General features: G+C 37.7%; 1 protein-coding gene across 1 annotated transcript in view; it reads right to left on the bottom strand.

The window, feature by feature from the left end:
• Window positions 1–12865, bottom strand: part of LOC145788466 (uncharacterized) — a 98902-nt gene extending 86037 nt beyond the window's left edge. The window contains exons 1-5 of the mRNA XM_082600231.1: window positions 12591–12865; window positions 7239–7324; window positions 3943–4122; window positions 2736–2915; window positions 1565–1596 (exon numbers count right to left, since the gene is read on the bottom strand). Coding sequence (XP_082456357.1) covers window positions 1565–1596; window positions 2736–2915; window positions 3943–4122; window positions 7239–7324; window positions 12591–12865 — 753 coding nt within the window. The remainder of the gene's footprint in view (window positions 1–1564; window positions 1597–2735; window positions 2916–3942; window positions 4123–7238; window positions 7325–12590) is intronic.
• Window positions 12866–13569: the final 704 nt, after the last annotated feature.

Here is a 13569-nt window from a genome sequence, read left to right as displayed (position 1 = left end):
GAGCCTAACCACCTTTTTCTCCACCACAAGATCTCTGCTCTCCCAAACGAGCACCCCCGTCGACTGAAATCAAGACACCCAATCGTGCCAGCCGCTCAACTTCTTGTCAACGAAGCTGATGAACAAAACATCTCTGCGGCTACTTGAGCGGACCATAAATGGAATTCTGAACGGAAGTCAAGTACCACCAGAATCCATTCGTTCATTTCCTACGCCGACACATGCTCCATAGGCCTGACACTACAAAGACAGGCATGGGTGCGCCTCAACAGTCTTCGTACGGGTGTCGGGCTTTTCCGCTCAACCATGCACCAATGATGAATGGCCTCTTCCTCCTCTTGTGAATGTGGTGCCGAGGAACAGACCGCAGACCACATCATCAATGGCTGTAGGCTACCACCTTCAAGACACCCAACGGAGTGGAAGGTCTGCGAGAGTGTGCGTCTTGGATGATGAAACCAAAGACTGGCTGCTCTCTAGTAGCCTTCCGGTGTAGTCCGGGAACATCGTGAATTTGGAGTGGTAAAAGGATAAACCTTCGGCCCCAGAGGCTTACACGACGACGACGAAGCCCACGGTTAATAGGTCCACTCGCTTATTAAGCCCAATTTGGTCTATTCCTGAATTACTGAAGGTATAGAAGTGGTAGAAAATTCCCCACTCTCAATAAGTCCAAAATTGTCCGGCCCCCATGTGAGCTTAATAAGCGAGGACGACCGCATATTAAAATTGATATTAAATTGCAAAGTATTTTGCGCAAAATTATATGCTTCTGAAACGTTTGGGCCGCGAAGATTTCGAACGATTGTTTTTTGGGTCGCGCCAACAAGTATTTACGGACCCCTGTTCTAAACAAGAAGCAAAGACATGTTTTTCGGAAATACACAAACTTCTGTGCATTTATCAAACAATCGCGCTCATCTCGGCCAATGCAGAACGCAGTTTTAGCACCGTGAGGCGAGTAAAAACGTTACTTCGTATCACAACGACAGACAACCGAATGTTTGCGACTATTCACAAACAGGTGATGGACATTGGACACTATTGACATTACAACACAAAACATTATGATGCAGCAATGATCAAAGTTTAATACTTTACTATTGTACAATCTTTCATTTATCTTAGGTAGCTGATCCTATGATCGTATGTACACTACACCTTTTCCAAAATGTGGACCTTTTTGGCTCAAGGGGGGGTTCCCGGGAACCCCGAGAACCCTCCTGGCTACGGACCTGAGCAATGGGCACAAAAGGAAATCGAACAAAAGCGTATTGTGCTGCGTCATGGGGGTTCCCCAATATCCTAGCAAGCAATACTGCGACGAGAAATACTGCGAGTGATCAAATTAAATACGCACAGTAAGGAGAGTTTCGAAAATTTAATTACGCACTTAACGGGTTAAATGATACCACAAAAATTATGTGTAAATAAGTGAATTCTGTATTTATAGTAGTTTGTATATTAACGAAAAATAGTTTTGCCAAATGAATTTAGGTTATCTTTTGACAAAGTTGAAACGATTCTAAATTAGAAAAAAAAGTTCTCTGGTTAGCCTACTTACTGATTGTTGGAAGCAGTTCACTGTTTGGAGCTCTGGAAACAAAAAAGCTTGAAATAAAAAATTATATACGTTATGCAGAAAATATTTTTTCAATTAACCTAATCGCTGTATCTAGAGTAATTCTTTACATTTTAACTGTTCTTGCATAGGCCTATCAGACAAAGAAACACTTAAATTGCGACAGTATAGTCCGTTTTACAAATAATTTTAAAAGCTATCTAAAATCTCAACAAAATCAAACATGTCTCAATTCAACATTTACAATAACTTATTATATTTCTGATGTCAGAAAACTTAAGTTGATTATAAATTGGCGATAGAAATGGCTTGAATAAAATAGACGTATCTCTTAGTTGTTTTACAGGAGAAGCTGAATATACACTATACAGTTTGCATTACATTACTATGATCGATCAATGAACGGAAAAGTTTCAACATACAATGTTAGCAAGTAGTGAAGTGTACTTGATTTAATTATATTAATTATGGGGTAGCCTATCTATAAAGTTTCAAGTTAAAAGCAAAGAAAAGCAAGTAAAAAAATCAAAATACGAAAGTTGTTGTATTTTTAACGGTCTTTTCGAACATATTTACAAACTTTGTGCATTTGTTTTTAAAAATGCTTTAAATGACTAAAATTTTAGAAAAACTACAAAAGTTTTGCATTTTTTTTTTATCTTTATCGTTTACTTTAAACATCTAAAAAAAAATTTCACACAAACGCTGTCATAGTGGTGTTCATGTGTCATGGTAAGAAGGAACAAAATAAACTTGGAGTTTTAAAAGATAGTTGCCATGTGGGCAAGTGAGGCAACTATAGGCTACTTGAAAAAAACTCACTGAGAACCCACATGATATTAAATGATTTTAAAAGAATGCGATTGTTTGATTTTTTAACAAGATAGATCATGAAATTGAACGTTGCGGCATGAAATACTAATTTGAGGTTTAACTTTGTTATAATACAATTTTTAAATAAAAAAATCATCAATCGTAACAGTGATTTGTGGAAATTGAAATTGTGCTAACATGCTTGAAAATAAACCATTCATATTTCTTCATACGTTGTAGGCTATGTTTTTTTTTCGACATTTTCAACCATCATAGAGTGTAGTCTATTTCGAAATTACATATCTGATAATGATTGTTATGGTCAAACATAAAATCTAACCTTCAATACACTCTGCTTCCAATGCGCTGTAAGAGCCTCCAGATAAACAAGTAACGTTGCTTTTAGAGCTGTTCAGTCTGTATCCAGAGTTACACTGATATGACACTTCAGTATTGACGTCAAATGGTCCTTGGTTTGGAGTGAAATATCCATTTGATATGTTTGTTGGTGGGTTGCAAACTAAAATAACATCAAAAATTTAATACTGTCATCACAACGTTTTCAATGTACAGATGTTGTCACCTAGTCAAACTTTCATCTTATTGCTACTACTTTATTAGTGTTATAATGTAGAAAAAGTATCACAACAAACTATGTTACTTTGCAGATGTGAGCCTAAAATCCGAAATTTTACATACCGTACCGTAGTTATATTGTTCTTGTTTGAACTTGAAAACACGCAAATCTAAATTTACGACATCCTCATGTTTTATCCTTTTTTAAAGATCTATAAACTTAGAAGATTAGTTTAATAACATAGCTTTTGATATGCTGCTGAGCAGACGTTATTGATAACAAGAAAACACTCGAAACTCATCAAGAAGTTGTGGCAGATACTGGTTAACCCTATCTTAATTCGAGCTGTTTTCGTGCGCGAAAAGCACGTCACGGGCTATCTTATCCCAGTGCTAATTAATCGCTAATAACGGGAGCTATGAAGATCACAGAGCCAAAATATTTTACAAGATAATAGCCATGTGTATTGTGAGTATAGAAATTAATTTTTACCCAACAAATTTATTGAAATAAAGTGTATGAGATAAGAAAAAAATGTCAGAAAGTCGGTTTTTATTCTACTATCTCTAAAATAGCTTCAAAATTGAAATTTTTGAATTATAACACAAAGTAATGCTAAACTAAACAAAAAATTACTGTTGCCCATAAATATAAGGCATTTTTGGGCGTTTTTACATTTCAAAGTAATTGCACTAACATTTATATTGCACTACCATTATATTATATATATTTAGCATTGCACGAAAATGTCTAGCCATCTAAAACGAAATGCTTATTGTGAAGGGCAGGGAGGTAGAAAAATGACCAGTGTAGGTTTAGAAAATTTGCAAAGAATAAAAACTAAAAGTCAAGAAATTTCGCATTTCTAGGTGAAATATTTCACTACTAGAGTGGGGCGTCCTCATAAAACCCGTGTCGCTACAGATAGAGTTAACGATAAGGAATGAAAAAAAAAACGTTTGTATATAACCTGGGATGCATCTGGTGCGCACAAGTGAAGTGAATTGTTCGTTTCCTTGACAAGAACTGCTGTTGTTTCCGGTTTGCCTGTATCCACGGCCACAGATGTAATACACAGACTCGCCGGCCTCAAACACGTTTTTTCTTGGAAAATGTTGTGCGTTTGCAACGTGAGGTGGATAAAAGCAATCTGTGATATTAAAAAAAAATTGGCTTTTAAATGACCTGGCCTTATTGTAAAAGATGGATAAGACGCAACGTTGATATTTTATACACCTTGTTCAGCAACGGCTTTCCTGTAATATTATCCAATTTGATAAAACGTTATTCAATTGTTTTTGTTATATTAATTAACGTTCTTTCTCTCATAGCAGAAGTTTTTTTGTAAAATAAATGTGCATGCTTGACCCTTACCGTTATCGTATTGACGTAATATCCTTATATCCTACTCACATAAAAAGCTGATATATGTTAAAAAGCACTAGTCAACATGATTTTTGTGGTGTAAACTTCTAACACTAATATAAAGTAGTAGGCCTAATTGTGGAGTGCTGAATCCGAATCTGATGTCAGATTTATTGTATCACGTCAGGCAGAGACGTAGCAAGCGCCCTCCAAACCCTCCGACCGGAGGGGGCCCCGCAAGGAATGAGAGCCCTTACAATGTTTGGGCGGCGCCTAATAATCCTAATCACTGTGCTGCAACTGTGTGAAAATATTCATCAAGTTAAAGAACTTTTCAAAGACCAACACCAACAATCTAAAACAAGCCAAGTTTGCTGTTTGCGCTACAACGCTCTTTTAATCGCGATCTGTCTTCTACTCGCTGTGATAAGAGCGAACAACAACACTATGAATAAAAATGTTTGATTACGAATGTGCTGATGATTCGAGTCGTCTTTCTGCTGAAGAAAAATTCAATTAGCAATGTTTGCTTGTTCTCACTGATCAGACCATATCTTCTGTTTCTTCGAGCTTTGATCAACTCGTGGAGTAATAGGCCTACAACTTGTTTGGATTTCTGTATAGGCTAACGCTAAAAGCCTGAAGAAGTGTCTCAGAGAAAATGAACTGGAGAATTACTGCAAAAATTTTAAAAGAAAAATGGGAGACATTGATGCCAACGCACTAATAATGGAATTGAATCGTTATATTTATGTTATCGAGAAAAAGAGAGGACTTGTCACGCCCACGGCAAGCACTTTTATAACGTAGGCCTACAAGAACAGCCTTCAGGAGATATATCCGAATCTTTGAATTTGCATCAGAATTCTTCTGACCACACCAGTTACTGTGGCCAGTGCTGAAAGGACCTTCAGCAGAATGAAACTGATCAAGAATATCATGCGCTCAACCATGACAGATTACAGTCTTTCTGCTCTTCCAAGTATCTCCATTGAAATTAGGATTGCCAGATCCCTGGACTATGAAGCATTAATTAAACAATTTGCGCAGACAGGGCCGTAGCCAGACCGCAGAGCAAGGGGGGGGGCCAACTTTTTTTAGGGAGGACCGAAAGAATTGAACCATTATAGTTGTAGCTGTTGCTCGAGAATGTTGGGACTTTGCGAAGGGGGGGGAGGGGGTGGGCGAATTTTTTCAGGGGGGGCGAGACCCCCCTGGCCCCCGGCTGGCTACGGGCCTGTGCGCAGAACAAGACTCGAAAGAAGCGCTTTGCATAATTATGAAATACATGTACACACTGTTACTGTAGACTTACTGTTACTGTACACACTGTTACTGTAGACTTATGTATACACAGTGGTGGGCTCAGCTGTGACGTAAAAGTTAGCTTACAACAAAGAAATCGTCGGATTTCCAATAAATTTACTTTCGCTAACTAGTCCGCTAAAATTTCAAAATATTAGCTAAAATGCTTATCTGCTCGCCAAAGCGTTGGCTTCACTAATTAGCAGTCAGTGGAACTGTGCCCTTTAGGCTACACTGTGTATGCATAAAATGAACCCTGCATTTTGTGTAAAACAAATACCGCAATGCCGTTTCTGCGTTGTCAGGAGCCCCAGAATTATGTTCGGAAGGGGCCACATTTTTGTTGCTACGGCCCTGACGTCAGGTTTTTGAAATATAGACAGCAAATTGTGATTTTTGCCAAAAGTGGAAGATTTGACGTTGCGTTTATTATACATGCATACTTTGCTATATCCAGAAATCAGTGCCATGGGTATATAGACAGATGAAATACACCTATAAACTACAATTTTTATACCAATTTGGTTTCGACGCAACATTACTAACAAAAAATACTGCCAACTTGAAAGGAAGCTAAAAGTATAACTCAGCACCCTCTGTTTCTCGGCAGCCGATTGTAACTGCTCGCTGTACTAGCGAGTGCTCAGCCTTGTGCTGATAGCCAGGAAGAACGCTCCCTTCTTTACAATGAGCACCCTCTGTTAATGTTTTGCACCAAATCACAAAGATAAAGCAAGCCTATTGCAATGCTTGTTCAATAATATTGTTTGAGTTATTTAGGCTCGTCTAACACTAACCCTTCGCTATGGCAAAGCATATATTGGTGGTAAACGCAACGTCAAATCCTTCACTCTTGACAAAAGAAAAATATGTCTGTTACTATATATCTCAAAAATGTAGCTTGACAGAAGAAAACCGAGTTCAGATTCGGATTCAGCAATCCATAATTACCTTAAATCCGTTTTAAAGTTCAAACCACTAAAAAATAAGTTTTTTTTGTAGACTTGTGATAAATAGTCGGGCCATTTTAGTAAACTGACTTGGTTGGGCATGATTGACTTCTGAATGACTAAACCTGAATGACTTCCTTCGACAGCGTAGCTGTCGTGACGTCACACACTTTGTGCAACTGCGCTTTGGCAGGTTAGCTTCGGCGGTTAACACTTGGGTTAACTTTTGGGTTAGCTTTTAGGTTAGCTTTCAAGGGTTCTAGGCCACATGATAGAATACTTATGAGGTAGGAAATGCTACCATGAAGATACGAGCTCTTTGACGAAATCGTTACACTGGACGATAGTCTTTCGGTAGATGAGTTAAACTAGAATACCCCCTAATAATCAAAACGTCCCCCTTAAGCCGAAGTAATCATACCGCCCCCCCTGAAAAATCAAAACGCCTCCCGGGGGGTGGTACCGCTCCCGTTGAGAACCACTGCTCTACTGTACTCGATATGAACTTTGACAGTGTTTTTGCAATAATTCATAATTTTAAATAATATGATAATATATTACTATAATTTCATAATTTTGCAATAAATTTTGCAATAAATTATTGGGTTAATGAAATTTGTTGCGTTGTTCATTTCACTTAACTTACAGTGAATAGTTTTTTTGGAAATTCCATCCAATAAAATACCAAAGAACTTCTCAATTTCATCTTGCGTTATCAAGTCACCACTTATCCTGCAAAACATAAGTTCAAAAAAACTACAAACTTAGCACAAGCAAGACCAGCGGTAATTTTTGACTACTAAATATTTTTGTTCTCTTTCTTATAGAGTTGTTCTTGCAAATTAACCTTTGTCACTCAATTTTAGCATTTACTTTTACATTGATTCAACTTTTACAGACATTGATTCAATGAAGAAGAAGCAAAGCTGCAATCCGTGTTGTTTGATAATTTCTCAAGAATGTAAAAAGAAAGATCTGCTGGAAGGGCACACCATGGTTAATTTTTTGGAATGTAATAGCTTGGACAAAGCTAGGGCTACGTAGGATACCTTGACGCGGCTTTCCATTAGCTGCAATAAATTTAAAACAATAATATCATGCAAAAAAATAAAAAAAGTTTACGAAAAACAGCTGGGTACACTTATTGTTTAGATGGAGTTCTAAGTAACAATTTGATTCAAAAGGCAAATTCATGGCTGTTGAATGTTGCAAAGGTCATGCAATGCTTAGCCGACGTTATGATGACTTCAATGACGCGGCAATAAATATGAAGATATTTCTATATTCGACCAGTGATACAGATATTTTCTGTGGAAATCTAGTAGCGACAGTGTTCAAACCGATTGTTAAACGATGATGAAGAGGCCAACCATCAAATCTTCAGTGGGATATTGTACACTTCTAAACTGAGCAAGCATCGCTCTAGCTTCTCTTTAGTTTGAGATGTTGATAGGCTAAAAGCTGAAACAATCAAAATTCTCGGCTCTACAAGGAAACCAAGAAAGAAAGTATCAAAAGTCAATGCATTGATGTAGAACCAGCCATTATATTGGCCAAAGATTTGGTTACATCGATTTATCGAATGCAATTCTAATATTATTGTATAACACAATTGTATAAAATTTACCTGGATAATGTAATTATTCAATACCATGCCAATTTTTTTAAACAGAAGTAAGGTTGGTAATCAATGACAACAACTCAGTATCGATTGCCAGCATTTTGATACATTATGTTGTTAAAGCGTAGATTTGTTGCACTGAAGATGACGACAGTATAGATTTCGAAACGTTTGTTTGCTGAACATAAGTTTAGCATCTACAATTTATTCTTTATTCTTTGATGCTTTATTCTTTGATGAGAGTGACATAAAAGGTAGTTCTACAACTCAGGTCTTCAATTGCATCACTCTTGAAATACAAAAACTAAAAACAGAGAAAGAATGACACAGAATTTGTTTTGAAAAAAAATAAGATGCTTGGTTGAATGTAAAATACATCAACATAACAAAGTAGCTTCTAAATATTTGGCGTTGTGGGTTTCCTTTCGAATACATGCTCTCCCCTACCCCAAAAAAGTGTTTGAAGTAATAAAATCATCGGATGCAAAACTATACTCTATTATAATCCCTGTCAACGTTTATCGCTGCCGATATAGAATATCATCGCCGTTGCACAAGCATTTAATGTTGGACAAGTTTTATACTATTAATCGTTGAAAGACATTTCCCAAGAAAGCGAGAGAGTAGTATTGTTTCTTCTATAAACTCTGAGAAAATATCATAGATTTAGCATACTGGTTTCGCTGATTTAAAACGTCCGTTTTCACGTCGGGAGATTGAGTTTCAACTATCGATCGTGTAAAAATATAGAAGCTATTCTTTTTGAGATCAGCATCAAGGTGCGGAAAAATACATGCAGTTTTGTTCAATTTGCGTTCTGTCTAATCTAGCAGCTTAAAAAAAGACCAGAAATAGCCTATGCAGTAAATAAAATATGGAAACTGGGCTACACCGCCGCCTGAGGTTTTACTGCTACTGATAACAGTAAATCAACAACGTGTAAGTATAACAATAGAGCGTAGTAGGTCTATATTGTTGATTGAAGTAGTAGTAATCTCCAGCAATCTCATATTATGTTATACTATGGATTGGAGCCGGTTTTTAATATTAAACACTGTACCTGACTGGATGTGTGAGTCTGTAGAATGCCCAGTATATGTGCTTGAAGCCTTTCAGAAAAGCTATCACCGGCAACAAGGTAAACTTTATCCAGTGTAAAGGCTTTAATTTGGGAATTAGGAAGTTTGAGGGAAATTGGAGCTGCTCCTTAACACTTTCATGCCTGGGCTAGGGCATCTCATGCCTTACGAATTTTTAAACGCTGAAAACCATACGATAAAACTATTCTAAAAAGCTGAAATTTTATGACTTTGTCACAAAGTTCATACGCATATTGGAGATGCTACTCAAAAATTTGTATCTCAGATACTATTTGAAATACAACGTGGTTTATGACACCTTGTCACAAACAATTTTGCAGCGCTCTTTTTAGGAGCAGAAATTTTCTCCTGTTGTTTCTTTATTCACTGGTGATACGCGCCGGCGTATAGCACGTGCCCAACTTGCAAAATTGAATCTTTTATAGAAACATCACCCTATTTGCATTGATTCAACGCCAGTAGACGTCAAATTATTATGAACATCTACTTTCGTTCCTCGCCTTGCGTTAGCTTGTGCAGCTGTAACCGAAATGATCGCGCTGCTTTTACAAGACATACACAACATCAACAGACGTCGAACGTATGTAAGTAATCTACTCTACCATAATATAATCTACCATATAATTTGTTTGCTCAAATATCAAGCAGCGAAAGGTCAACTCTGGTTTGCCGTTCTTGCCCTGACCTAATTCTCATCATAGAGAAATAAGCACAGCTTGATATGTCCTATCGTGTCATTGCGAGTGCTAACAGCTTATAGATACTTTGCTTATGTCGATACAACGTTCAGCGGTGTTGCGATACAACCTAAGAAAATCATGAGTTTGTTTCAAATTGCATTCCTCTTGAATGAATGCTTTTTTGTTACGCAAAACTTTCGCAGGAAATATCGGCCGCTTTACAGCGGTTCACCATCGTCAGACGTTGAAACAGTATAAACATTTGATCTGTAAAAGTAATGCTTATCAGCAAAAATGGAAACACATAATGTCATCCAGGCACTGTTTATTGAAAATGAAGACATGCAGCTCGTCATTGCATTGAGAAAAACTGACTTAATCAAAATTTTTCGAAGACAAGAAATTCCAGTCACAAAAAAAAATATGACTTGTGCGAAATATTGTAGGCTACAAAACAGACCGTATTGCAAGTGTAGTAAATTAGCATCGTCAAGTATAATGGTAATGAAATTGAACCGCACAGCTTTATAAGTAATATTTCGATCAATTAATAGATAGAAAAATACCCCGCTTTTGAATAAAACGGTGATGACCAAATCATCATCATCATCGGCCATGCCTGAATAAGGCGTCGGCTACCGTGAGTCTCCACAACGATCGATTGTCCATACTTCTAATTAGATTTTCAAAATTTTGGTTTGTCCACGTTGAAAGATTTTTGAAGATTTCCAAACGTGGACGCCCCTGGTGTCTCTGGCCAGGAAATCGCCCCATCATTGCCGAGTGTTCAATTCCGCGTTTGCGGTAGACATGCCCGATAAATGTCATTTGCCTTTTTTTGATAGTTGTGATGAGGACGCCAGGGGTGCACCCAGAGCGTCTCCACACTTCTTCTTTAGTGATTTTATCCATCCAGTTAATTCCCATCATTCTACGAATGAACCAAATTTCAGCACTGTTGATCTTCTTTACTATCTTCGGGCATACAGTCCAGGATTCACAGCCATATAGCAGAAATGACCAAATACTGTGATTAAAATATCTAATCTCATAATCAACGATAACATGATAAGAACAAATCTTATGATAGCCCGCTATTTCATTATGAAAACCACTGGTAATAACAAATTTGAGTTTGCTGTTAATCCATGGTTTCGTCCCAAAAATGTTGACATTGCATGGCGGAGTGACCCACGTAGAATAGGTACATCATCCGATCGTCTAGACATGTGTGGTTTGACTAATGACATGGCTAGCTGCCACCCCTCCACAAAACTTTCATCTCCCTTGGCTTGTGAAAAGGACAACTCGCGGTTCAAGTAACTAATGGTCATCGCATTGACCCGCGCAACGTCTAAAATGTAAGAAAATGCAGACACAGTCCATTTTGCTGATTTCGGCTTGACGCTATAATATGCCATCTTCTGGTCGACGACATCAGTCCCACCCTTGGTAAAATCGTAGAGCTTGATTATTGCAGGTTTTTCCTTTCCGTCATCTTTGGTTACTCCAAGGATTGGCTGCATAGTTGATAAGACCAGAACATTGCGTTTACCGGTAGATTTTGGTTTGACTGCGTACGACGTAACGGTAATGTGGTTTCTCGACTCCTCCCAGTAAATTTTGGTACTGATGGCTTCCCAATCAGTGAGAGATTTTAACTCGCTAACCCCTTTTCTATTGCTTTGCCATTTTCCAACTAAAGTTATGTTTTTGTTCCAAAGCCATTCTGCCTAATCAAGTGAAGTGTAAAAGCGATCAAGGGATATGTTTCGTCCTTGAAGTGAAGAAACTCTGTCCAAATTGTGTACCAACGTTTCCACATATTCCATAGTGGAAGTCAGATAGTGTGGTCCTGGTACACCTATACTGGCTTACCCGCATAAGCTATGGCGGTATAGGTGAATGACATACGCGCACTATTTATGCTTCTTAGCAAAAAATTATATTTAGCAGGCTTATTTTTTGCCTAAAGCTTATTGCCTGAAGGACACACCAACGCGGGATGGAAACAAAGTCTCATCCAGTGAAAGGAAGTCTTCTGGTATTAAAATCTTTTCACAATTTTCAGTAAAATATTGGAAAAGTTCTCTGATTGCTGTAAATCGGTCACTTTGCCAGCGATTGGCCCTAGTGCTTTTATCATCAAAACGAATATTTGCAGACAGAAATTTGAATCGGTTCAACGACATTGTCGCACTAAATATAGGATGTCCATATAAATGGGAAAAGCAATCTTAATTCGGTGAAATGTTTGCTTGAGTAGTTCTCTAATACACCACAATCCAATGAATACTTCTAGTTCCATGGCATCAGTTTGCTGAAAATGTGAAACATGCCAAGATGTTCGTTGAGCCTCCGATATTCGCGATAGCCTCTCTCGTATACATGTGCTGGTGCTTGAAACAATGATGTAGATCATCTCTGCTGTAAATAAGAAACGCCATGCATCATACGACGTCGTTGCATATTGATAATCGCGCTTTACTCCTGGTAAACTGTGCACCACATTAGCAGAGTTTTGTCTTCCTCTTATTGATGGTTGCTTGGTACTCCAAACAACTTTCACTCTACTTCTTTAGTCAACAACCACCGACATTCGCTGTTCTTCCTGGTCAGGCAATGTATGGTAATTTTCCTCATCCAAGGCGCTATCTAATGATTTGACGTCATGGCTCCTACGACGTTGGGACTGCCTATGTCTGACGGTCACGACCTCATCTTCGTTACTCTTGTCAGATGTTAGCGGACCACCTTCACCATCAGATAAAAGCAAATCAATATCACTATCCGAAAAATTTGCATCTCTTTCATCTTCGGTTGCTAATAAATTTGTCGTTTGCTTTGCATCATAATACACATTCGAAACCATAATTTTGAACTGTGGTATAAGGTACACACGGGCCACTTGCTGAAACAAAATGACTTCATTTTGCAAGAAAAATAAATCCAATATAGGGTGTGAGAAGATTTTTGTCTTCAACTGTTCGTGTTTTGAGCAATTAAGGAGTTAAATTTAATAATACAATAATTGGAGGAAAGAGCAGACATTCGTTACAATTATTATTCAGACGCTATATTATCCCTTGCTGGCAGAGTCAGCCATTTGCATTGATTCAACGTTGGCAGATGTTGAATCGTTGTTGAGTGACTGATTTTGATAGCCGAGGTGACTCAACTACTGTATCGCATTTTTCGCTCGATTTTGCCATTGTAAAAACATAGCTTCATTCTTACTTTTGACTGACGATGAAAACAGCAGTTATCGAAACGTTTGAATAATATGTTCGCTAATGTGTTAGCTTTGATATTCATAGTCCGAATTTCCTCTAAATCCTACGGTTATGCTCCGAAGTTTATTACTTTACTTCTGGCCTTTTCAATATCAAATTAATTGGGCCATAAAACATATTTTTTTCATATAGCCTAATGATGTAACCTGGCTTGTAATATCGCCATGGTATTATGTGCATTTCTACATTACTCCTGTACGCAACGTTGGTCTTTAGCATACTAACATATCGTAGATGTCGTTTTATTTGGACAGTTGCTCATAGCACTCCCAGAGCTAAATAT

This window comes from Aplidium turbinatum, chromosome 2 (genome assembly GCF_918807975.1).
Source record: "Aplidium turbinatum chromosome 2, kaAplTurb1.1, whole genome shotgun sequence".
Lineage (NCBI taxonomy): Eukaryota > Metazoa > Chordata > Ascidiacea > Aplousobranchia > Polyclinidae > Aplidium > Aplidium turbinatum.
The sequence above is the reverse complement of the archived record's forward strand: the minus strand, read 5'-3'. Positions and strand labels throughout refer to the sequence as shown.